At 37.6% G+C, this 27839-nt stretch overlaps 1 protein-coding gene and 1 long non-coding RNA gene across 6 annotated transcripts in view; one reads left to right on the forward strand and one right to left on the reverse strand.

The window, feature by feature from the left end:
* Nucleotides 1–11735, forward strand: part of COL24A1 (collagen type XXIV alpha 1 chain) — a 403184-nt gene extending 391449 nt beyond the window's left edge. For 4 of the 5 annotated variants that reach the window (XM_058716741.1, XM_058716742.1, XM_058716743.1 and 1 more), the window contains 3 exons: nt 2933–3042; nt 5867–6082; nt 10262–11735. In XM_058716741.1, the coding sequence (XP_058572724.1) occupies nt 2933–3042; nt 5867–6082; nt 10262–10408 (473 nt within the window). In that variant the 3' untranslated portion in view covers nt 10409–11735. The remainder of the gene's footprint in view (nt 1–2932; nt 3043–5866; nt 6083–10261) is intronic. The other variant, XM_058716744.1, reaches the window with a different exon arrangement.
* On the reverse strand, nt 1850–27803 carry LOC131504447 (uncharacterized). Its single transcript, XR_009257997.1, has 3 exons — nt 27617–27803; nt 24547–24567; nt 1850–2139 (listed from the first exon to the last, which is right to left on the reverse strand). It is a non-coding gene; the product is annotated as an uncharacterized LOC131504447 (long non-coding RNA).
* Between the last annotated feature and the right edge of the window lie 36 nt (nt 27804–27839).

The raw sequence follows: 27839 nt of genomic DNA on the forward strand, positions 1-27839 counted from the left end.
CAAGCCTTCCATAGGAACACAGTCGATTCACGATAATAAGAAGGAAGGCAGAATATATGTGTGCAAGCACAGATAGGTAAGGAGATGTGGTAGCTGGAGGTTCTGTAAGCTCCTTTCACATTGCCTCAGTTGCCTCAGTGACATTGAAAGGTTATCACTCAAGAATAAAGGTGAAGGGATGGGTATAACAAAGGCGAGAGAAGAAGAGAAGGTTTCAAACAGTTAACTAGGAGAGCAACAGAGGGAACTAATTAGGGAAACATGGTGTTGTTGTCTGGCAGTCTTACAAACATGTGAATTTAAAGTGAGTCCAGTCCACATAGTTGTATTTTTCTTCAGCCACATTTAGCTGTGCAGGTACAGGTGAAAATTGGACTTCTGTGAGGTTGGGATTTTATAAGGCAAGCACAATGAATTGTGGCAGGGCAGGGATGTTATGGAAGTCTCCAAGGAAGTAATTTTAGTAAAGATCTGTGGGTTTTACTTGGGTAGGGAGGGAATCGAACACATGATTATGAGAAATCATGAAAAAAATATTATCGATGGATTGTAGGTCCTGATAGGATGGAAGAATAATAGGAGTCAGGACAATAGAGAATGGGTTCAAAAGAGAAGAGGTGAAATAATGGCAGGATTCTAGTTTGTAGATAATGACAAAGGCTAGGGTACGGCTTGGGGAAGTTGAGGGTTAAAGTGAATGGGGCAGTAGGGGGAGCAGGGGAAGGGTACGAGAACATTGGCAGAAGAGTTCAAGGAACTGAGAGGCCAGGGTATTGGAAGTGTCACCCAAGTCATCCGTGTCACCAAGAATTAGGTCATAAGTATATTTTATGAAAGTAATAGCCATCCAATGATAAAATCTTCAAAGAAAGTGGCTGGCAAGAGGAAGGGGTAATGGATGATGTAATATAATGACAGTAGTTTTACCATGGAGTTGTTTTAGGAAAAATATAGGAAGAATGGTCCGGAGGTGGCAGTGAAGGGCAAGAAAGACACCTTCCCTACTCCAAACACAAAGATAATAGAGGCTGTGGCAGAACTTGAAAGAGCTGCAAGGAAGTGCTGTGCCCATGGGAGAGCCAGTTTTGGGTTAGAACGTTTGGGCCTACAAAAGACATATTATGGTATGGTGCTTCATTTATAGCTCAACGTATCCTGAAAAAATTATGAAGTCCCTACCAATTCACCGTTGTACAGCATAATACCTGAATTCAAAGCATTCTTCCCCATATAACAATGAGAGTTTGGTTGATGGAAAACTTTTTATAAGGAACTTATTAGCTCACATAGTAGAAGGAAAAGGTTTCTTGGAAGACAAGAGAGAGTAGTGAAGATTATGTGCTTACCTCATTAGATAAGACTAGAAGCCTACTCTAGAACCTGGTAAAAAATCCAGCACTAATTTCTACAACCTTTACAAAATGTCTGAAATTCTGAGGGAAAGATAAAAAAAAAGGGGGGGGGCAGAGGATAGGATTTCATTCACCCAATTCTTCCATATCTTAATAGATCAGTAGGTCTTCAAATGTCCCTGGACCAGAGTTAGATACTGTTGAAATGCAGGTTCTCAAGGCCTGCCTCAGACTTAATGAATCAGCAACTCTGGGGATGGGGTCCAGCTACCTGTGTTTTAACAGATGTTTCTAATGCCACTAAAATTTGAAAAACATTGCAACAGAGTCCCTACTTTTGGAGCCACCAATTCAGGAGGTATGCATTTTCAAAGATTAGTAGAGTTAGTAAAGAGTTGTTGAAGATGTTCTGGAAATCTAAAATAATGGACCAGAGGAAGCCCAGGTTGCGGTAGAGGAATCTTTGCAATAGGGTAAGAAAGACAAGGATTCCTCGCTACTGAAGAAATGACAAGTACTGTTTGATTGTCTTGCCTTTTTAATGCAAGAAAGCAGAGCTATCTCTCATTCAAAAATTCTTAGTCTTTGCTTTTAGAATAAGGTGCTCCTGCAATATTCTGAGCCCGTTACTCTGGAACTCAGATGCTAGATCAATCCTTCTTCAGCCTGAGAATTTCCTGTAGACTGACTTTCAAGACTCCTTTTGATTCTGCTGAGCGGTCAGTGAAGGCAAAGGTTGGCAGGTTTACACTCGCTACAGGGACTTCAGTTTTTCTCACTTGCAAATCTGATGAAGAAACCACAAAAAAGATAACCATTTAATTGTACCTTTTTTGTTTGAAAACAAAGAATGTTTTATTAATTTTATGCCAATATTCATAAAGGTAATATTTTACCTCAGGGAGATTGAAGTTGTTTCCATTTAACATACAGGTACATGTATATAGTATGTATTTCTTTAAACTCTGTAATCACATAGAACAGACATATACACATATACCACATTAACTGCAACTTTTCTGTTAACTATGTAACTTTAGACGATTCCTTTAAGCTGATGGTCTCATCTATAGAAAGCAGTAGGGGGGCCTGGATCACTCAGTTGGTTAAGTATCCGACTCTTGGTTGCAGCTCACGTCATGATCTCATGGTTCAGTTTGAGAATTTGAGCCCTGCATCAGGCTCAGCACTGACAGCACAGAGCCTGATCGGGATTCTCTCCCTCCCTCTCTCTGTTCCTCTCCTGCTTGTCTCTCTCTCCTTCTCTCTCTCAAGATAAATAAATAAACTTTAAAAAAAAAGAGGCAATAAATTCAGCCATTATACCATTTTTTGTTAAAATTATAAACTGCCCTTAAGTTGATAGGCATGTGAAAAATACAGTATTTTTGGTATCAATTTTATATAATGCTTGCAGCTTTCATTCATTGACTAAATGTAAATATCTTTATAATCTTCTAAGTTTTTTTACAGTTAAGACTATAAAAATGTATATTTAAAGTATGATAATTTGTAATGATGATTCAAATAGATTTTAGTATGGCATTTAAGTATTTTTGTGTTTTACAATAAATTAATAGGAAAATACTGGATTGATCCAAATCTTGGATGCCCTTCAGATGCCATTGAGGTTTTCTGCAATTTCAGTGCTGGTGGTCAGACATGTTTATCTCCCGTTTCTGTAACAAAGGTATGTATTGAATTGTAGAACACATGCGAGTACTTGCCCAGTTTCAGGGAACATAACTTTTAAAATTCTGTAACCTTAAATAATTGTGAATTTTATGAATGGAAGCAAGGTATCATTCTCTACCACATATAAGAAATTTTTTGTTTTTAAAAAGTAATTCTAGTGAATCTTGACATTTTGATGATATCTTTTATGATTGACATATCATGGCTTACTCTACTGATTATGCTTTTTGAATTTCCTTTTAAAAATGTGGAACATATGTTTTTTTTTTAATTTTTTTTTTTAATGTTTATTTTTGAGACAGAGAGAGACAGAGCATGAATGGGGGAGGGTCAGAGAGAGAGGGAGACACAGAATCCGAAGCAGGCTCCAGGCTCTGAGCTGTCAGCACAGAGCCTGACGCGGGGCTCGAACTCACGGACAGCGAGATCATGACCTGAGCCGAAGTCGGACGCTCAACCGACTGAGCCACCCAGGCGCCCCTGGAACATATGTTTTTATGCATACATACACATTAGAAAATCCCCAGTGTTTGTAATTAGTAATCAGTTACCTAAAGTTTTCTGAAAATGATATCATTAAAAGAGGAATGTTGCCACAAAGCTTACTATTTTTGGTGATTTAGCACAAAAGAACCTGCCTTAAATATCCATTGACTATTATTTAAAACTTCTTTTAAGTATAATAGAATGAATGAAAGTTAGTTTGGTATGATACTGGAGATTATAACAAGCACTTATAAAACCTAAAGCTTAGTTCTACACATAACAAATACTGAAGAAATCAAAACTGCATTTTTTTTCTTTTTCTGGTTAAACAAGTTTGGTATTATTACCAAGAACTTATTTCTCATTGACAAAGAATGGATACACATGCCTATTGTATGTTTGGTCCATTATAAAGAGGCGGCAAGTAAAATGTGCAGTCTGTTAATCTCTACACTGCTTGTTGTTAGACTACCCTTTCCTAAAATATCCCTCTTCATTAACCGGGGTGTTTCACCAGTTCATCTCAGTAGGTATTCACCATTATTACTAACCTCAAAGCAGAGGAAGGAAAGATTCTTCCATTCCTAGGGAATCCATGTTCCTCTGATGAAGATCAGCATGATAATCTTACTTGCAAAATATCTGCATGATCATACTCACTCCCCTGGATTTGGCCCAGAATGTTTATTTGGATTATCACAGAAGAAAGATGGGGACTGGGAAGGGTGTGCAAAGGAGACAGGAATAGTGAAGGAACTGCACTCCAATTCCTTCCTTGACTGAATCAGCTCTCCCATCTCTCCTATCTGTAAACTCAACCTGAGAAAGACTGGGCAGGTAGTGGAAAGAATGGTAAACTTGGAATCAGGGACCTGGGTTCTAGTTTCTATTCCTCTACTAACCTGGCAAATGGCACCAAAGAGCCTACTCTGTGCCAGCACTGTGCTAGGTAAGTGACATGTGGCTCCTTAAATCCTTATAACATCCCTGCCATGTCAGTGTTATACGCTACCTTACCAACAAAGAAACTAAGTCTTAGAAAGTTTAAATAGTTTACAAGCTTGTGACTCTCACCTGTAAAATAAAGGAAACTGAACTACTACTTAAACCCTAATGTTCCTTATGATGATCCTTCCATGTTTTCAGCCTCACTGACCTTCCTTTGCCTTTCTTCTCTGTTCCTTTTGCTTTTTTGATTGTTGTTTTATTTTTTTCTTTCTCTGTTACCTCATAACTGATATTTTTCTAATTTCATGTTTGGAAATTCATATAAATTCCTTGTAGACACCATTTTTGTTCACTTATGTTATGACCATACCTCTTCTTGAATATTGCTAAAATAATAATGTCAAAAACTATAGAAAAATCTCTTGGGGCACCTGGGTGGCTCAATCGGTTGAGCATCCGACTTCGGCTCAGGTCATGATCTCATAGTTTGTGAGTTCAAGCCCTGCATCGGGCTCTGTGCTGACAGCTCAGAGCCTGGAGCCTGCTTCAGAGTCTGTTCTCATTCTCTCTCTGCCCCTCCCCAACGTCTGCTCTGTCTCTCTCGTCTCTCAAAAAGAAATTTAAAAAAAAATTAAAAAAAGAAAAAAAGGAAAAATCTCTTTCCTTGCCCAAGCCTGGGAAATATGCGATCAGACCGCCTTGCTCTAATTTTGCTCTATATTGTTGACTTTATTATTAATACTTGTTATGCATTCAGTCATTTCAATAAACATTTACCGAAGATTTGCTGTATGACTGTAACTGCGTTAGGGGCCGGCAACACAAAGAAGATTCTATCCTGATCTTTAAAAGCTCTCATAATTAAAATTACTCAACAAGTTATTATTGCAACTTCTAACTTATCTATGGAAACTCCAAAAACAATCTGCAAGGAAAGTATACACAATTTCAGATTTTTGTGGAAAAAATTATTAGTCAACAACTAATTATTAATGCATTTTAGATAACATTATAAAAATTATAATTTTTTTTTGTCACATCTAGTAGTCTAATGGTATGCTGAAGCTGGCTCATACAGACTCATCCAGAAAGAGTTGTATCTCTTTCCAACTCCATGTCCAGTGACACCACCATGATATCCTGAAATCAGGCATGGTAGGAGTGTTTACACCATGGAAATCAGAAAATGCTATAAATCAGGGATTCCCTGCTCCCCACCCCTGCAAAAGCCAGTGGTTCAGTCACACGCTGTTGACTGGCATTTAAATGCCAAGGAAAGTAGTTTTCTCAAGGCTGCATTCCAAGGACTTTCCTCAAATTCCCCCAAATGATAAGTTTATCAATTGCCACATCTTATAACCTGTATATTGTTTCTATGACATTAGTTGGAGTTTGGAGTTGGAAAAGTCCAGATGAACTTCCTTCACTTACTGAGCTCAGAAGCCACCCATATCATCACTATTCACTGTCTAAACACACCAGTGTGGACAAGTGCTCAGTCAAGTGGCTCAGGATTACCTATTGGCTTCAAGGGATGGAATGGCCAGATTTTTGAAGAAAACACTCTACTTGAACCTAAGGTGCTTTCAGATGACTGCAAGGTAAGGGATGGCATTTTTAGAATTGTTCAGTATAACTAACATTAAATTGCAAGACCATAAAATTAAAATAATCAGAATAAGACCTTAATTGGAAACTGAAGATCCAGAAGGGTAGTAAGTTTTAATGTCCCCAATTTGTAATAAAATTACATTTTTCAGAATCAAGCATTTGCTTATATCTCGTCAACTTTTGTCACACACATTGGTCATCCATGGATTTTTATATGCAAAATAGGTGTTAATACATAGATTTAATTTTTGTTCCTCATCTTGAATAATTATATTACACCCAGATGGACAGAGCATATAAGTAGATTTATTCCATATATTTTCCCCACTATGATTCCACATCTCATTATTTCATGGAAGATAGGTTATAGAGGCAAGTCAGTTGTATTTCATTTTGTCAGTCGCTACACCCGATACCAAATGTGGGCAGACTTGCAGATTGGCCGGCCCTACCAAACAATATTTGAATCATAGCCCATTTTTCCTATTAAAGTTAAATAACAAATTTATGAAAAAAATCTATAATTTTAAAAGATGTGGTATACAGCAGGTAGCGGCAAACTATAGTCCACAGACCAACTCCAGCTCACCACTAGTTTTTGTAAATAAATGTTATTGGAACACAGCCACATTTGTTCATTTACTTATTTTTTAATCTTTTTTTAATGTTTTTCATTTTTGAGAGAGAGAGAGAGAGAGAGAGAGAGAGAGAGAGAATGTGAGTGGGGGAGGGGCAGAGAGAGAAGGAGACACAGAATCTGAAGCAGGCTCCCGGCTCTGAATTGTCAGCACAGAGCCTGATGCGGGGCTTGAACTCAGGACCACAAAATCATGACCTGAACAAGAGTTGGCTGTTCAACTGACTGAGCTACCCAGGCACCCCTGTTTATTTACTTATTATCTATGGCTGTTATCACACTATGATGGCAGAGTTAAATAAATGTGACAGATTGTATGGTGCACAAAACCTAAAACATTTATTACTAGCCCTTTACAGAAGAGTTTCCTGACCCTGTTACAGAGAATAACATCCACTTTAAAATTTTTTTCTTCAACGTTTTTTATTTATTTTTGGGACAGAGAGAGACAGAGCATGAACGGGGGAGGGGCAGAGAGAGAGGGAGACACAGAATCGGAAACAGGCTCCAGGCTCCGAGCCATCAGCCCAGAGCCTGACGCGGGGCTCGAACTCACGGACCGCGAGATCGTGACCTGGCTGAAGTCGGACGCTTAACCGACTGCGCCACCTAGGCGCCCCAACATCCACTTTATATACGTATCGTTAATGGCTTTAAGTAGCTCGGTTTCCTTTTCTTGTGTGCTAGTGATTTAACATCTCTTACCATTTCCAAGGGACTCTACTTTTTCACAACATTTTATTTTCAGACGAATAGGGCTTGAGTATTTGAAAAATGAGAGGCAAACATACAGCTCATCTCTATAAGCAGAGATCAACATTACCAACAATTTCATTTAACTTTTACAGTTTTTTTCCAGAAACTTTCAGTGACTCACTATCTCTGAAATACAATCCAAACTTATCAGGTCTTTGTTTAGCACTTAGGACAGTCGGGCCCCAACCTACATTTCTAGTGTGGGCTTTCATTGACTGTCAACCCAAAGCTAAGACCAAACTGACAGAAGAAGAAGAAGAAGAAGAAGAAGAAGAAGAAGAAGAAGAAGAAGAAGAAGAAGAAGAAGGAGGAGGAGGAGGAGGAGGAGGAGGAGGAGGAGGAGGAGGAGGAGGAGGAGGAGGAGGAGGAGGAGGAGGAGGAGGAGGAGAAATAATGACAACAACAACAATAATAATAACATCAATAATTCCTACTACTAGTTATCAGGGCTTTATTATATAGGCAAGTACCCTGTATTACATACATTATTTTATTTAATTATAACAGCTTTGTAAAGAAGTCTCACTTAATAATAAGAAAGTGAAAGCACGGAGAGGTTAAATAACTTGCTCCAGTCATCCAGCTAATTAGTGAAGACTAAGAAATAAACACCAAGTGTGTTTAACTCCAAAGCCCATGCCACACCATCCTGGTAGGTACTTTAACTGAAAACTCATTTAATCCTCACAACTGTGTGAGGTTTTTATTTTTCACATTTTGTATGTAAAGAGACTGGTTGTACCTGGATTTCTATCAAAGTCTGTTCCAGGCCAAAATCTGTGCACTAAAACACCACACTAGGCTTATTTTTGCAACCATCTTCTACTTTTCCAACTGTTTTTTTGTTTGTATGTTTGTTTTTATTCATGTCATTACCTTTCTCTGAAATGCCTTCTCTCCCTCTCTAACCAAGTGGCAACTTTAGGCATACGTTAAAGCCCATCTTAAGTTCTGAATTCTGAACTCATGAAGCTTCCCCTGAGTACTTCAGTGGGAAATGAGGAATTCCGCATTCGCTGTCTACATTATTTATATTATACTTCTGGCATAGTGTCTTGTGTTATGTCTATTTGTTTGTGTTTCCCCTCTCTCCAACTAGATGTATAAGCTGCTAGTATTCAAACACCAGAACTAATTTATTCATCCTCATATTTCCCAAGCACTGTAAGAAAGTAGAGGATTGAATCTTATTCAACTGCGTCAACTGTACTTAGTGCTCAATAAATATTGCTCGAAAGACTTAACGAGTTAATCTAATGGTGTCTTACACACCGAACTCTAGTTCTTTTTTTTTTTTTTTTTTTTTTTTTTTTTTGGGACAGAGAGAGACAGAGCATGAACAGGGGAGGGGCAGACAGAGAGGGAGACACAGAATCGGAAACAGGCTCCAGGCTCCGAGCCATCAGCCCAGAGCCCGACGCGGGGCTCGAACTCACGGACCGCGAGATCGTGACCTGGCTGAAGTCGGACGCTTAACCGACTGCGCCACCCAGGCGCCCCCACTGAACTCTAGTTCTAGTTATAACACCAAGCTAATGACTAGTACATGGAATTCATAGCTTAAATAATCTCTAAGGATCCTTCTAATTTTAAAATTTATGGGGCGCCTGGGTGGCGCAGTCGGTTAAGCGTCCGACTTCAGCCAGGTCACGATCTCGCGGTCCGTGAGTTCGAGCCCCGCGTCAGGCTCTGGGCTGACGGCTCAGAGCCTGGAGCCTGTTTCCGATTCTGTGTCTCCCTCTCTCTCTGCCCCTCCCCCGTTCATGCTCTGTCTCTCTCTGTCCCAAAAATAAAAAAAAAAAAAAAAAAATTTATATAGGGGCGCCTGGGTGGCTCAGTCGGTTACGCGTCCGACTTCAGCCCGGGTCATGATCTCGCGGTCTGTGAGTTCGAGCCCCGCGTCGGGCTCTGTGCTGACAGCTCAGAGCCTGGAGCCTGCTTCTGATTCTGTGTCTCCCTCTGTTTCTGCCCCTCCCCTCCTCATGCTCTGTCTCTCTCTGTCTCAGAAATAAATAAACATTAAAAAAATTTTTAAAAAATAAAATTTATATAATAATTCAGTAAATGAGTAAGTGAATAAACTTAATAAAAAGCTTCACAAAACTAGTCAATTGTGTTTATTTTATCTTGTTGAATCGTAATCATCAGGTGTTTTTGTTCCATAGTAAAATTTATCAGAAACAAAAGAGCATATAGTATATAAGAAAAACAGAAAGGCCTAGAAAGAGGAGAGGAAAGAAACTATATAAACAGTAACCACAGACTGGCAATAAAGAAAGCTAAAAGATGATTTACATAATTATAATTTGCTTCTGACTGAAGCAATTCTGGTTATTTCCTACCTAAAGTACATAAAGGTTGAGATAGCTCATTGCCTTTCATCCAAGAAGAATGCCCATCCTGAAGAATCAGTCCCAAGTAAAGGAACACAGAGCAGATGGGTGTTACTTATATTAGGAATATATTAGGAATATTAGGAACAGCCTTTGTACCCATCCACAGAGAGCAGAAGCAGAAGCCTTAGCCTCATAGATTGAAAAATCAGAACACATACTGCCATTTAGAGAAAAGAATAAACCATGTCTTCAATTAGTCATAGTGATTGTTAACCACTGAGCACTTAACTCTGTGCCAGCACTTACTTTCTAGGGACTTCCTATTCATTAGCTCTAACCCTTAAACTAAGCTGCACTGTTGACAGTGAAGGGCATTGTCTGCCGAGAATGATTGCTAATGACACAATTACCTATCAAAGCACTTTGTTCTTGTTTTACAGATTCAAGATGGCAGCTGGCATAAGGCAAAATTCCTTTTTCACACCCAGGACCCTAATCAGCTTCCAGTAATTGAAGTACAAAAACTTCCTCATCTCAAAACTGAAAGGAAGTACTACATTGAAAGCAGTTCTGTATGCTTTCTCTAAGGTTTCTGAATTAGTTCAGAATTCATGCTGTTGGCCAGGTAATTGCTGCAGAGGGAAAAATATAGACAGAAAGATACTATCATTGTGAAATGCATGGAATAAAGCATTGGCTAAATCTTAAAGAATCTCAGGAAGAAAAGATTTCCTCCTAAGAAGGAGAAAAGGCATTTTTAAAGGACTATAATTGATAAAGTATTTAATTCTTTTAAAAATTATATTGATCTGTGCTTTCTTAGAGAATTCCCTAGAACTGAAAATTTATAAACATGGAATTCTTCAGGGTATCCTATATTTTTTGACTGAGAGCAAAGTACCCATTAGACAGCTGGAGCTGCAGAGCACTATGGAAGCAATACTGGCTAATGCTCCCAAATGTGCAATGCTTCTGTCTAAAAATTACAAGCCACAGTCTAATATGTCTTATTTTCCCAAATACTAAGCTGTATTCAGGTCCCCGATGGGCATATACATCTTAGCCGGTGGTACACTACCTCTTACGTGTTGCCTTTTTGTGTTGCTTGGTGCTCTTTCTAAAACAAGGTGCTTGTGGCTTTCATAGACTATTTTATTTCTTTTTTCGTCTTTGTCATCCTTTAAGAGTGTATGTACTGGTTACATCAAGACATGTTTTGGTTGTTAGTACTTATTTTAATTTGTTTGGTTACATACTTAATAACAAGTGAAACATTATTTATGTGAAGTCCTTGTTCTATTTTAAAATTCTCTTTGTGGATATAGAAGCAAAGCCAGCGCACTGTAACCTGTGCTTATGCACAAGAGAATTGGGAGGTTTCTTTTGTTTTTATTTTTTAAATTGTTGTAAAAAATATTACAAGCCAGCTACATCCAGTAGTAGGTTTGGGTTAGAGTTTGGGGTTGTGATATACTATTTTTAAAAATCCATGATCATCTGGAATGATACTATGTATATATATATTTTGTAAAGTTTTAATTCAGCAAATCTTTTGAAATTGCTGCTGTTTTAAATTATAAAAACCATTATTTCTGCTTCGTAGGAATTACATGTCTTGTAGTATTCATTGACTTTATTTCATTATTCTTAAATTTAATGTGTTGGGATCTAAAAGAATTCAATTTACCAGTCTTTAAAGCAACATTCAGAAAAAAAAAAAAGTCTTTAGCCATTTAAAATAGGCTCAGCCCATTCAGACTTCCCTTTTTGTCAGAGAAATGTTAGGTCAGTATTAAAAGAGAAATATTATACCTTTTGGTATATAGAAAAGCTTATACATTCATTATAAACATATCTTTAGCCACAGCAAACCATACTTACTTATCTATAATAAAAAATATGCTTTAAATCTTTTTTGGTGGTATTTGTTTTTCTTCTTCTGTGATCACATCCTTTTTTATTTCAAGTTTATTTATTTATTTTGAGATGGTGGGGAAGGAACAAAGAGAAGGAGAGAGAGATAATCTTAAGCAGACTCCCAGGGGCTCGAACTCACAAACCATGAGATCGTGACCTGAGCCAAAACCAAGAGTCGGACACTTAACCAAATGAGCCACCCAGGCACCCCAACCATATCCTTTTATTACATATCATGGCTCTCTGGAATAGTCCTTCTGTACGTTTACATTATTGGAAAGCATCTGTTACATACCTATAAAAGGATTACAGGGCTTATTTCCTATTTGTACAAAATAAAGTCATGGCACAGAATAAATACTCCCATATATGGTCAACTGATTTTCAACGAAGGTGCCAAGACCATTCAATGGGAAAAAGATAGTTTTTTCAACAAATGGTGCTGGGAAAATTGGATATCCACCTGTAAAAGAATGAAGTTGGACCCTTATCTGGTATCATATACAAAACAACTCAAAATGGATCAAAGCCCTAAATGTAAGAGCTAAAACTATAAAACTCTTGGAAGAAAACATAGGGGAAAGTCTTCACAACATTGGATTTAGCAATTATTTCTTGGATATGACACTAAAAGCACATTCAAAATGAGTAAAAGACAAATTGGAGTACATCAATATTAAGAACTTCTGTACATCAAAGGACACTATCAAGAGAGTGAAAAGACATCCCACAGAATGGGAGAAAATATTTGCAAAACATCTATCTGAAAAAGGAATTAATACCCCAGAATATATTTTTTAAAACTCCTACAACTCAAAAAACAAGCAATCTAATTAAAAAGTGGGCAAAGGACTTAACAGACATTTCTCCAAAGAAGATATATAAATGGCCAACAAATGAAAAGATACTCAACATTACTAGTTATTAGGAAAATGCAAATCAAAACCATAGTCAAATACCACTTCACACTCATTACGATGGCTATTATCCAAAAGAAAAAAAAAAAAAGGAAAATAACAAGGGTTGGTGAAGATGTGAAGAAAGCAGAACCCTTATACACTGCTGGTAAGAATGTAAAATGGTGCAAACATTGTGGAAAATAGTTTGGCAGTTTCTCAAAAGTTAAACATAGAGTTACCATATGACCCAGTAATTCTACTTTGTGTATTTACCCAAAAGAATTGAAAGAAGGGACTCAAACAGATATTTGTACACATGTGTTCATAGAAGTATTATTCAGAATAGCCAAAAGATGGAAATAACCCAAATGTGCATCAACAGATGAACGGATAAACAAAATTTGGTGTGTACATACAATGGAACACACCAATGTGAATGTACTTAATGCAACTGAATTGTACGCTTAAACTTATCTAAAATGACCAATGTTATGTTGTACATTTTACCACAATTTTTTTATTTTTATTTTTTTTATTTATTTTTTATTTTTTTAATATAAGAAATTTACTGTCAAATTGGTTTCCATACAACACCCAGTGCTCATCCCAAAAGGTGCCCTCCTCAATAAACCACAATTTTTTTAAATGGGGCTATGGCAAAAATGTTTGATATCCTGCTTGAGGAACATGGAAATGTTTTTGTTTTGTTTTAAGTTTATTTTGAGAGAGAGAGAGAGAGAGAGAGAGAATGCCTGAGGGGTAGAGACAGGGGAAGAGAGAGAGAGAATCCTAAGTAGGTTCCACACCGGCAGCATAGAGCCCAACGCAGGGCTTGAATTCCTGAATCATGAGATCATGACCTGAGCTGAAATCAAGAGTCAGACACTTAACCAACTGAGCCACCCAGATGCCTCAGAAATGTGTTTTTTTTTTTTTTTAAGGTGTGGAGGTAGGTTGATTCTAAATGAAAGAAACCAGTTTGTTCTCTAATTTCAGTCTATGTGCTATACCTTTTGTTTCCCTCCCAAAAAACGTATTTCAGAGACATAAGTAGTTTTCCTAGATATCATTTAAGAAATATATATAGAAATACCTTAAAATAGAAATACCTTACTTTGTTTTTTTTTGTTTTTGAAATATTAAATTTAAAGCACATTTTAATTAACGTAATCATGGGCAGTATAGTATGTATAGTGATTAAGAGTACTCAGTGGATTAGTTGTATGACTTTGGGTATATTATATATTCTTCATTGTCTCAGTTTCTTCATTGCAAAATGAGGATAATAAAAGTAAAATTCTGTATGAATTAGGGTGCTTAGAGAAACAGAATCAATGGGAAATATAGATATAGAGATAGAGATTTTATATATAACATACATGTAATATTATAAATGTATAATATAAAAAATATTTTTATTTTATATTTTTATGGAAATTTACTACAAGGAATTGGCTTACACAATTATGGAAGCTGAGAATTCCCACAACCCACTATCTATAACTAGAGATCCAGGAAGGCCAGTGATGTAATTCGGTAAAGTCCAAAGGCCAGAGAACCAGGGGAGCCAATAGCTTAAAATACAGTGTGGGGGCCGCAGAAGATGAGAGGTCCCAACTCAAGCAAGCAGACAAAGCAAAAAGGAACAAATTCTCCCTTACTCTGCCTTTTGTTTGATTCAGGCCTTCAGTGGATTGCATGATGCTCACTCACACTGTGGTAGAGGGACAATTTACTTCTCTAAATCCACTGGTTCAAAGGCTAATCTCACCCAGAAATACCCTCACAGACACACCCAGAAATAATTTTTAATATGGGCACCGATAGCCAGTCAAATTGATACATAAAATTAACTATCACACTTTCTCACTGGGTGGTTGAGTGGATTCAAGAAATTGACACGGGAAAGTATAAAACTGCCTGGCATAAAGCTGCTATTGTCTTCATCAGCAACAGTGTCATCGTCATCAACATCATTAAAGATTTTAAGTGTTCCAATGATAAGCTCCATGATAGTTATCACCAAAGGACATTGTGGTGAATTCCTTAATAAAGTTATTCATCTATTTTGAAGCCAGGCCATCCCCATAATTTGTTTTGTGACAATACATTTTATATTTTAATAATAAATACAAAGCCTTTCTAAAAATAAGGTGCAACTGTAACAGTATACAATTACAAAATGTGCCTTCCTTTTCTCCCCATTTGTATATATTAATGTAGGAATTACAGTGGTCATTATAAATAAATATCATAAATGTTATTTGTAATATAAAACCAGAGCAGAAGGAATATTGGATTTAGATGCATAAAACATGAATTCAGTTCTAACCCTCTCACTTACTGGTTTTGAGTACTTGGTTAAGTCACTAATTCTGTTTCCTTATCTATATTGGGCAAATTTATTTTTGTCTGCTCTTGGTTATAGGAAGTAAGTGTGTTAAAATCTCCAACTGTGATTATGTATATGGCTGTTTCTCCTTTTACCTCCCACATTTTTGCTTTATACTTGTAATTAGTTGCGTTCAAATTTACCATAGCTTTATCCAGAGGTATGCTGGTAAATGTTTAATAACTAGCTCTCTAGGGTGAAAAGAGAAATAATCCTTACTTCATAGTGTTAGCCAGTTTTTATGGTGTAAATTCTTGGGACCATACCAATTCTTTATTGTTTTTAGTGTCTACATGGTATATCTTTCTTCATATTTTTATTTTTAACCTCTCTTCATCCTTTTGTTTAGGCATATCTGTTACACTCAGCATATGATTGGTTATATTTTTGTTTATTTTTAATCTATTTTGAGAATTTTGGACTTTTAATTAGAGTATTTAGTCTATTTAGTTAATGTAATTACTGTTATATTTGCATTGAAACCTGGTATTTTACTATTCTTTTGTATTTGTCTCATCTGTTTAATTTGTTTCTTTTCTCCTTCTTTCTTGCCCTCCTTTGGATTGGTAAATGAGGTTACATAAATTAGTACTTTTCTATTTTCCAGACAACTCACAGATATTATAAAACTTTAATTCCATCTATCTCTCAGACATTTTGGAGTGTTATTGTCAGTTATTTTAATTGTGCACATATTTAGAATCCTATAGGATATTTTTATTTTCTGATATTTTAAACTGACAATACTTACTTCGTTTTATTTACCAACTTATACTTTCTTGTACTTTTCTTCCTTTATTCCTTGAATTTTCCTTCTGGATAACTCCCTTAAGTATTTCTTTTTTTTAAATTTTTTTTAAGTTTATTTATTTTTTGAGAGACAGAGAGAGACAGAGCATGAGTAGGGGAGGGGCAGAGAAAGAGAGGGAGTCACATTCTGAAGCAAGCTCCAGGCTCTGAGCTGTCAGCACAGAGCCCAACGTGGGGCTCAAACTCACAAACTGTGAGATCATGACCTGAACCAAAGTCAGACGCTTAACCAACTGAGCCACCCAGGCGCCCCAAGTATTTCTTTAACAAGTTCTCTGTTTTCTGTTTGTCTAAAAACAATTTTGTCTGTAGGACAATTTCACTGGGTATAGAAGTCCAGATTGTCAGGCATTTTCTTTCTAAGGATGCCTCTACTGTCCTATAATGTCATCATTTTTGTTGAAAAATGCTACCAGTTTGGGGTTTGCTTATTTGAAGTTTTTTTTTTTTCTTTAAAGAGTGTTTTGTCTATCTAAAGATAAAATTCTTTGTTGCATTTTTTTCTGCAGTTTGGGATGTGTCAATCTAATGTCTCTGGCCTCTACTGTTTGTGTTGAGAAGTCATCATTCATATTTTTTTTCCCCATATGTAATATGTCATCTCCTGCCTCTTTCAAGGTCACCTAAAATATGCTTTTATAGAGGCAAAGTTACCATGAAGCTAATAAATTTAAGTTTTAGGGTCCCAAAGTGGCCTTCAAAATGTCTTCACATGGGCATTTATGTTTGTAAAGTTTACAGATAGTATAGTAATTTTTAGTTGTTTTCCGTAAAGAGGACCCTAAATTGTGTGAGCCTTAGGCTTCACAAAACCTAGATCTATCCCTGCTTTTTGCCTGGAATGAAACATATAAGTAGTTCTTTCTGTAGAAAATAAGTTTTTATTATTTGATGACTACAATAAACAAAGAGAAGGAATGTTGCTAGTGGCACAGAAATGGCCTGAGAAGTAGAAACATGGGGTTTGGCAGCAGGCACCTCAGCATAACTCATTTTCTGACTAAAATGTTAAGTTTGATCCTCCCATACAAGACTAGCAGTTTTTATAGCTTCAGAAATAAATGTAAGCTAAGCCTTCAATGTATTGTGCCCTGCCCTATTCAAGCATAACTTTTTCAACATGACCTACATAGTAATTGGCTCTGAAGGTATGATTAAGTCATTGTCACCTCAGCCTGGGTACACAATTATGCAATTTGGGGGTTTTGGATTCAGAGTCCTGGTATAATTCAAAGCTAAATTAGAAAAATGGCACCTCTAGAGAAGAGTGACCAGTGGGGAATCTGAGCTATTGTCTCAGCTGTACCCAGCAGTGGAATTTTAGGACTGCACATAAGTGCAAAGTGATCTCAGTAACAAGCCATTAAAAATAACTCGATTTTATTAGGTATCGAGTTTAGGACAAATTTAGAGTTGAAATTCAAAAAATTTCTAATTTCTTCAAGCAAACACTGGAAATCCAGTTTCATGAAAAAAAAACCATTCTTCATGAAGGGATAAAAATTTCTCTCAACTATTAGAATATAAAAACTTTATTTGTACTTTATTGATATTACATTCAATTTTTCTCACTGGAACAGTTCAATTTGTAAAAGAGGGTAAGCCATTAACTACCAAAACAAATGCCCAGACATGGTATAAAAGATTCAGTTAAAATAATTTTTAATTGTTCCCAAATATTTCCTACACAATTCAGTATACCGTAGAAAAATACTATAGTTTTTGTCTTCCTACAATGAAAAAAATAAAAAAAATGTGAACAAAACTTAATTACTAGATATCAAAATGTTTTTGGTTTCATAGTTGGAATTGAGAAATTAAAACAATCAGACTTTATTTAGTTTTGTTTTATAACCAAGTGTTGTTCTGGCTGGTAAAACTTGCTGCCTTCTGGGTTCAGGTGTTTAAAAGAAAATAAAATACATACATAAAATAAATAAATAATAAAATTTTTTTTACAATTTTTTTTTCTAAAATCTTTTTAGAAAGCTATTCCACATACTTCTCTGCTACAAATAGTTATGCCTTCTGTATTAGGTCCTGGATTCCTCTAATAGTAATGACCCAATTGTTGGATCCTTCTAAAGGCTCATCAATTATGATTGAGCCTCCTGAATCATGATTTATTTGTTTCATCCAAATAGTGCCTTTGCCAATAATAGATGCAGCCAATTCTTTGGAAACAAATCATCTGTGTTGTAATAATAGGCCCATACAAATCACAGTATGTCATGCTCCCCCACTATAGAATAATCATACCCAGAACCAACCTATGGTTTCTTCTCTGATCACCTACTTCTGTGTCCCAATCTTAGAACCCAAGCTGAGGAAATGAATCTGGCTCCTGATCACCTATGGAATAAAGAAATTCAAGGCCTTTTCTGAAGGCCTAGAAGGCCACAGTGACTGGGCCTTTTATTACCTGTCATCCTGTTCACCTTCTTTATTCATCAGAGTCAATACATTCCAGCCATACCTAACTTATCTAATGTTCCCTGAAGACACTACATGTTTTCATTCCTGTGCCTGGTAAGTTCTCCTTGTCCTCCTGGCCACCTCCTATTCTTTCTTCAAGTTAGTTTTCCTTGGAAAAACTTTCCTAACTTTCCCCATAAAGGAATGCATGCTGCTTCCCCTTTAGGTCATATTCTGTCTTCTACACTTGCTTCACTGGGGTTGTTATTGCTCTTCACATGCCTGTCTCCCTTCACTAGATGGTGACCTCCCTAAAGGCAGTGTATAGATGTTAATGCTTATAATCACCCAGAATGGCACAGCGTATGATGCAAATAGGTGTTCACATCCTTGATGTCTTCATGTTTTATTGCATAATGTGAACCAGAGACTATGCTCTGAGTTGGCAATTCAAACTGAGCAAAAAAGCAAGGTCCCTGTGCTTGATGAGCTTACCATCTAGCAGAGAAACTGATGCTAAGCAAATGAAAATATTCATGAGTATATTATTACAATGTGAAACAAGTGCTTTGAAAGAAACACACACACACACACACACACACACACACACACACACACAAACTGTGACTTAGGTCCAGCAGAGAGGAGAAGGAGCACCTAATGAATGCTTCCTTAGGAAAGCCGGGCCTACTTTTGCTGGCTGAAGGATAGGTAATTAGAGATGAGGTCGAAGAGAAGATATGGGTCAGATTATGAGGGATCTTTGTAAGGCCATAATAAAGCTTTAGTTCTTTATCCTAAGAGCAAGTTAAACATTAAAGCATTTTGAGGAGTTAGTATCAAACTTATGATTTGCAAAGATGCTCAGGCTTGCAGGTTGAACAAAGAGGAGACACATATTTATTAACTGAATTAACAAATGAACTACCACACTTAGCTAATTCTTGAATATTTACATTATCTAAATCTCACCTAATTGGAATTTGAATTCTAACAACCTCTTCTAGTACAGCACTGTCCCATAGAAATACATGAGCCACACATGTAATTTAAAATTTTCTAATAGCCACATTTAAAAAAGTAAAAAAAAAAAAAAGATAAAACAGGTAAAATTAATTTTAATAATATAATATGCATAATCAATATATCTAAAATATTTTTATTGCAACATGTAGTCAATATAAAAATGTTATTAATGAGATATTTTAACATTTTTGTAATGTACTGAATCTTTGAAATCCAGTGAACATTTTATACTTACGGGACATCTCAATTTGATTAACCACATTCCAAGTGCTTGTAGCCACTGTGGCTAGTGGCTATCATGTTGGCCAATGTAACTGTAATGCCTTCACCCACTGGTTCCCAAACATGACGACACATCGTAAGTATACACAGAGACAGTAGTTAAAAGACTTTCCAGCAGCTGTCTCCATTTTAAGTACCTCTACAGAAAGACCCAGAAATCTGTTTTTTATCAAGCACACCATATTTGATGCTGATACAACAGTCCATGGAAAAGTATGTGGGAATTGCTGCATTGCCTCAAAGTTGTGAATATAACGAAACCTTTGTGAATATAATGAAACATCTTACATCCTGGAAAAAACTGAGTAATATCATGGGAAGCCCATAAGAAGGGTGTTTGGGACACCTCTGAAGTCATTTCAGAAAGTTACTATCATCCCTATTTTTTAAAGTTCTATCTGAGAAATCCAGCTCCTGAAAAGATAGCAAATTAATAACACTATTATCTCCTAGAGTTCCCAAGGCTAATCCTGAAGATGTTATATAAGTGAGAGGGTGCTAATGAATCTTGGAGCCTCCTCAGAAAGTCTGAGAAACCTGCAGAAGAGGGAAGTGAGTTGGGGCCCATTGCAGTGGGGAAAGAAAGGCCTAGAGTCATAGATGGACACTAATGGAGATGGAACAGGGGTAGAATAGAGGAATAGTACCTCTGGGTGTGCTCTTGTCTACCCACATTACCCTAGGTGGATCACAGCCCACCCCAACTCGAGATGGGCATAACACAGCAGGGCCAGCTGAACACCTGCCAATGGAGGTGGCATAACATCGGGGAAGCTGATAACTATACGTACAGGTTGGGTTGCAACAGGTTCTCTTCCTTCTACCCCGGGTTCTGGGTAATACCACAGAACACAGTAGCTCTTGAGAGCGATGGCAAAAGCAGGCGTACTGGGAGATGGCCTGAGGGGCATATTCTCCTCATGGATGAACAGATTCTTTCTAATGGAACCCTGGCTATAACACCAGAAGCTTTCTACCCACTCTCCTCCTTACCCGCCACCTGGAAAAAAAATCAGGATCATAATCCAAGTCTCAGGATTTTGAGCCTCCCTTTCAAGTATGAATTACAGTTGAAGTTGCTGATATTCCCAAGTGAAAATGAGATCACAGGGGAAAATATTAATGTATCTGAGGAGTATAATCCAAAATTTCTTAGAAAACTGGACAATTTGTACTAGCAGAGCAGAATTAATGGATTTTTTTTAAGTAAGAAATTTGAATGAGTAATGTCCAAAGAGATAACGGAGAATATTAGCAATATGAAGCAATAATAAGCTGGATAAACTGCTGTATATATTTTATACATATTTGTGAAAAATATGGTGATTGAAATGAACTTAGTGGATGGACTAAGATTGGATACGATCAAATAACAAATCAGCAAGGTAGAAATTAGTTAGGGAACTCTCCCAGAAAGCATAAAGAACCCTGATAACAAAACCTGACAACATTACAAGAAGAGAGAGCTACAGACAAACATCTGTCATAAACATATATGAGATCTCCTAAATAAAATATCAGCTTGTCTTAAAAAAATTAAAAGACAATCTGACAATGACATTGTTAAGTGAAATTAAATGAATGAGTGACATTCCATTTTCATGGACTATAAGACATACTATTGTTAAAATGCTAATCGTCTCCAACTGATCTACATATTCCACCCAATCCCTGTCAAAATTCCAGCAAATTCTTATGCAGAAATTGATAAACTCACCCTGAAATTTATATGGACATGCAAAAGACCAAGAATAGCCGACACATTTAAAAAATATATATTTTGAGTATAGTTGGCACACAATGTTACATTAGTTTCAGGTGTACAACATGGCAATTTAACACCTCTATCTCTTATACAATCCTTACCAACACAATTTTGAAAAAGAACCAATGTAGGAGGACTTAATTACCCAGTTTTAAAACTAAACAAAAAATTGCAGTAGTCAAGGAAGTTTGTGGTATTGGTACAAAGATAGGCATATACATCAATGAAACAGAATAGAAAGTCCAGAAATAAATCCTTACGGTTGTGGTCACTTATTTTTGACAAAATATCAAGGCAATTCAAAGGGGAAGGATGGCCTTTCCAACAAATGGTGCTTGGATCAGAAGAGAATTGCGAAAAATAAATCAATTAATTTGCACTATAAAAAAACTCAAAATGGATTATAAATCTAAAGGTAAGAGCTGAAACTATAAAGCTTTTAAGAGATATAGGAGAAAATCTTTGGGGTGTTGGGCAAGCCAAAAATTTATTAGTATGACACAAAAAGCAGAATTCATTTAAAGAATTGATAGACTAGACTTCATTAAAATGTAAAACTTATGCTCTTTTAAAAGACAAAATTAGGAACATTAAAAACAAGCCATATACTGGCAGAATACGTTTGCAAACCATACAAGGACGCGGTATTATCTATTGCTGTGTAGCAACTGCCCCGAAACTTAGCAGTTTAATACATTAAATATTTATTATGTCACACAATTTTCTGAATGTGAGGAATCGGTGCAACTGTTGGCCAGAGCTACAGCCATGTCAAGACTCGACTAGAACTAGAGAATCTGCTTCTGAGCTCACTCACATGGCTGTTAGCAGGCCTCAGTTCCTTGCTGGTTGTTGCTGGGGCTGCTGTAAGAATATCAGACAAACTGTATGGCTTAAATAACAGAAAATTGCTTTTTTTTTTAATGTTTATTTTTGAGAGAGAGAGACAGAGACAGAGCACAAGAAGGGGAGGGGCAGAGACGGAGAGAGGGAGACACAGAATCTGAATTAAACTAGCTCCAGGCTTCGAGCTGTCAGCACAGAGCCTGACACTGAGCTCAAACTCAAAAACTGTGAGATCATGACCTGTGTTGAAGTTGGACACTTAACCAACTGAGCCACCCAGGTGCCCCCAGAAACTTATTTTCTAATAGTACTGCAGGCTGGCAGTCCAGGATCGAGTGTTGGCGGTTTGGTTTCTTCTGAGGCCTGTCTTTGTAGATGACCTCCTTCTTGCTGTGTCTTCACATAGTCTTTTCTCTGTGTGCATATATCCCTGATCTTTTTGTGTCCAAATTTCCCCTTCTAGATATACACCAGTCATACTGAATTAGGTTCCACCTGAATGGCCTCAGTTTAAGTCAATCACCTTTCTAATGGACTTATCTCCAAATATAGCCACACTTTGAGGTACTAGGAGTTAGGGTTTCAACATATGAACTTTGGAGGGACACTTCACTTCACTGTTACATGAGCCCTCCTGGTAGGGCAATTCAGAACATGATAGCTTGCTTCCCCCAGAGTGAAGTGGGAAAGAGAGAGAGCAATTGCCTGAAAGAGTAACCACAGCCATTTTTCAAACCTAGGCTCAGGAGCAACACAATATACTTCTGTATGCTGTCGGTAACACAGACCAATCCTGGATAATCTGGGAAAGTTTTATATCATTAAGGAATATCTTGGTAGCTATCTACCCAAGATTTTTATCCATAATATATGAAGAACTACTATAATTTGACAATAAAAAATAACTCAATTAAAAATAGGCAAAAGATTTAAATAAATATTTCACTAATCCAGACAGAGAAATGGCCAGTAAGCCCATGAAAAAAATGCTCAACATCATCAGTTATAAAAGAAATTCAAATTAAATTCATAGCGAGATATGACTATACAACTGTAATCAAAAAGACCGACAAGAAACACCAAGTGTCGGCAAGGATGGAGAGGAACTGGAACCCTCATACGTTGCCAGTAGGAATGTAAAATGGCATAGCTATTTTGGAAAACAGTTTGACCATTTCTTAAAAATTAAACATAAGGGAGCCTGGGTGGCTCAGTTGGTTAAGCATCCAACTCTTGATTTTGGCTCAGGCCATGATCTCAAGGTTCATGAGCTCAAGCCCCACATCAGGCTCTGCACTGACAGTGTGGAACCTGCTTGGGATTCTCTGTCTCCCTCTCTCTCTGCCTCTCGCTCTCAAAAATAAATAAATAAACTTAAAAAAATTAAACATAAACTTGCCATATGGCCTAGAAATTCCACTCCCAGGTATCTACGCAAGAGAAATGAGACTCTGTGTGTGTGTGTGTGTGTGTGTGTGTATACACACACACACACGTATGGGAATGTGGAAACAATTTTTTTCATTATACCAAACCTAGAAACAATCCAAATGCTCATCAATTGATGAATGAACAAAATGTGATATATCCATACAATGGAATATTATTCAGCAATAAAAAGGAATAAACTACTGGGGCACCTGAGTGGCTCAGTCAGTTGAGCGTCTGACTTTGGCTCAGGTCATGATCTCATGGATCGTGAGTTCAAGCCCCACATCAGGCTTGCTGCCATCAGGGCAGAGCCCACTTCAGATCCTCTGTCCCCCTCTCTCTCTCTGCCCTTCTCCACTTGTGCTCTCTCAAAAATCAGTAAAACATTTTTAAAAAAGGAATAAAATACTGATACATGCTACAACATGGATGGACCTCAAAAACTTTATGCAAAATCAAAGAGGCCAGGCTCAAAAGACCACATGTTGTATTATTTCATATGAAATTTCCAGGAAGGGCAAATCTATGGGGAGGGAAAGTACATCAATGGTTGCCTGGGGCTGGAGAAGGGAACAGGGATTCACTGCAAATGGGAAAAAGGAAATTTGGGGTTGAGGGTGGGTACATGGAAATGCTCTAAAACTGGATTTGGGTGATGGTTGCACAGCTATAAAATTTAAAATTAAAATTATTGAATTGTATGTTTATAATAGGTGTATTTTATTTCATGTGAATTATACTTCACAGAAGCTATTAAAAAGATGCATATGATAAAACAATACTATGTATTTCACAAAGACATGTGTATATATAGGGAGCCATATCAAATGTATAAGAGTGAGGGGCAGGGTAATGACAGTAGGGATGTACAAATAGTGACAATATTAAGGAGAGGGTTGTCACGCATGAGAAAAATAGGCCAAGAACCAGGGATTTGATTACCTCAACTTTGTCCTCCGTGATCTGAAAGAGAAAACAATTAAACAAAGCTATCATCAGCAGGACTTCCAAAATTAATAGTAGGATGAAGAAAGTAATACTCATATTTGTAGAATGCTTTACTGTTTACAAAGCTCTTGCACATACACTTTCTCATTTAATTCTCAAATTAGCTCTGTGAAATAAGTATAAATATCTCTACTTCATAAATATATTCACTGAGACTTGGAATGGTCACATAGCTACTGGCAAAGGAGATTTAAACCCAGTGCTTTCCCCTACCTTCCTTAATTGGCTGATCCAATCAGATTTTTTCCCCCCAGATATTTGTAATTAGACAAGAGTCTCCATGATTTTATGCACTGAGGATATACAAATCTTGGAGTTGCGGAGTGGCTGTATTTTTTAGCAAGTTACATGGAGAAGAGAGACAATGTGCCTTCAAAGAAAGAAGAGTGAAGCCAATTCAGTGACAAGAGGCCATGTGGCCACAGAGGCACACATTCACACCCTCATAGCCATGGAGATGTGCCACCCAGACAGAGTGCAGTCCAGCTGTCAGCTCTAGCTGCAGAGAGGCCTCTTGCCCACGATCCTGCCCTTTCTGGGGCGGACTGTATCAGATGACTGAGTGGGGCAAGATATAAAGTATGAGGCAGTTCTGCCTGAAGTGGGCTGCTCTAAAGAGAGATGCTTTCTCTGAGCTATGCATCAAGTTGACCAAGGCTTGTCAGACCTGTATCACAATTTGAATGCTTCCTCTGGCCAATTCTGCTTGCTGTCCTTTCTTTTCACCAGTATTGATTCCTAATAACTCCTATCAGCATTTGTTTCTGAAATGCCCAACCTGCAACACATCACAACACATAGCCATACAAAATAAAACTCAGGCTTCCAGTCTTTCTGGTTCCTGCCTCTTGGGTGGACATAGCTGAAATTCCACTTCCCGGCCTTTATCTTAGGCTCTGACCAGAATGTTAATTTTCTGTTTCAGTGATGCCACTAATAGCCACGTAATCTTGAGCAAATCATTTTATTTCTCTGACTCTTTGTTTTCTTACTTGTCCATTGAAGGGTCAGGAAAGGCCCTTCTAATCCTCCTTCTGCAGTCAGCCATACAGTTGACTACACAAAGTGTCTGCTGGGCCACTGAAATGATTTTAACCATCCTTAATATATACCTTTTCATGACACTTCAGTCACAGCTAAAAGGCTTTCCTAGAAAGCACTCCCAGGCTTCTGGCTGTTAAAATGAACTCAACTATGATTTTGGCAAAGGGCCAGTTCCCAAAGTGGTTAGGGGAGCTGCAAGGTGATGCCTGGCACAGAGGCAGGAAACAGAAGTGATAGTACAGCAAGAAGATATAATCCTAAAGTGAAGGAGCTGGGCTGGTCCCACTATTCCAGTGAGGTGGAAAAAGGAAGGAAAGGAGTTTGAGGAACTGGATAGGAATTCAGTGACAGTTCCATATAACTTCTGCCTCCCTTTCTCTGTCCCTGTCCTGTCTCCAGCCTTGCATACAATGCCATGCTCTATACTCCAACAACCCAAAGTTCTCGCCTTCAGGACCACCCAAGTGTCACTTTTCCTTCAAACTACCGTTCAACAATACCACCACAATCTCTGATATTTCCATTAAAACTACAGTCCCACAGCATTGATTGTTTAACTTAGGTAACTGATTAGCTGGGATGCTATTGAAGAGCCTTACTTGCGTAACAATTTTTCCTCCAGTGACTGTGAAAAAAACACACAGATCATAAGAAGAACAAATGTAGGAACAAAAGTTTTAAAATCTTACAAAGTCTTTATGCGTCTCGTGTCTAATCTGTAGTTCCAGAACTTTCTTTGTGTTCTTAAATGGAAATCCAGATGGTTTTATTTTCTTGAGGATCAACACTCCTTTTTGTTGCTCCCATCTCACAAATCTTATCTTTAGCAAAAACCACAGGGATTCTTCCTGTCATTTCCGCTTTCCCCAGTGTAAATATGTAATCTAGTCTGAAAATCCAGTCAGGCTTTCTTTGACTCCATGGGCATCTAGCACCTCTAAGTATCTCTGAAAGAGACTATCCATATGATTCCTCTGGAAACTTCTTTCTCACTACCCATCAAGAATATTTTACTAAACTTTCCCAATTTACTTCAGTGATCCTTCCAGCACTGCTTAATCCCTGGTGCCCCAACTAGGTTTCAAAATTATCTCCCTCCCTCCCTTCCTCTGCTCACCCAATCAAAATTCTCATTTCCTGACCAACTTGCCAATGAGTAATACAGCGAAATGCCCATCATTGAGGAGGTAATACAAAGCAGCCTACAGGTGAGAAGTCATTTCTTTGAAGTCTCCTTATGCAGCGAGAAAACTATATCTCCTATAAAGTCTCCTTATACAATGAGAAAAACACCTCGCAGACATGATGTGATGATTCCTAATATACATAATAGTGTATGTAATAATAATAATTTTGAAAAGTAACTGTGGGTTTTGTTTTAAGATTTTATTTTTAAAGAATCTCTACACCCAATGTGGGATTTGAATTTACCACCCTGAGATCAATGGTCCCATGCTCCACTGACTGTGCCAGCCAGGCACCCCTGTTTTGTATGTGTGTGTGTGTGTGTGTGTGTGTGTGTGTGTGTGTGTGTATTTTTTAGATCTGTTCTTGGGGATTGACCTTCCGGCCCAGTCTTTAAATAGGGAGATATCTAGATCTAGATAGGTCTAGATCTAGATAGTCTTAAAGAGAAAATCCTGTAGGATTCTGGGAATGGGAAACTGGCTGTGTTGTGCACTGTTACAGAATTGAAAGAATAAAAGTTAATTTCTTCTTTCCTATCTGAAACCTCTCAGGATACCCTGTAACACTAGCCACCATGTGTTGAGTTTATTTCAGTAACTATTAGCTTATTTCCACGTATGATTCCATTTAATCTTCACAATAATATTAAGATTTGTAATGCAGTCGTCTCCAGAGTACAGGTGAAGAATGAAGCTTGCAGACGCGTGGCATTAGCTATTTCTTCCATTTTCATACAAGATTCATCCTTAATGCAGATCAGGGTGGGTCTCACCATCCCAAAACTGTCAGGGTTTTACACTGGTCTTCTCCGCCTGGCACCTCTGCTCTGTACGGAAAAGTACGGCCTCGCCCAGATGAGGGGGGCGGGGAAAGAGGGCGGAGGCTGCCTCCCCCCAGGGGATGGGTTTGGCGAAGCCCCGCCTCAGAAGAGGGAGGCGTGGCCTCACGCGGATTCTCTCGGAGGCTCTTGGCCCGACTGCCGCAGAGCCGTAAAG

This window comes from Neofelis nebulosa, chromosome 2 (assembly GCF_028018385.1).
Source record: "Neofelis nebulosa isolate mNeoNeb1 chromosome 2, mNeoNeb1.pri, whole genome shotgun sequence".
Classification (NCBI taxonomy): domain Eukaryota; kingdom Metazoa; phylum Chordata; class Mammalia; order Carnivora; family Felidae; genus Neofelis; species Neofelis nebulosa.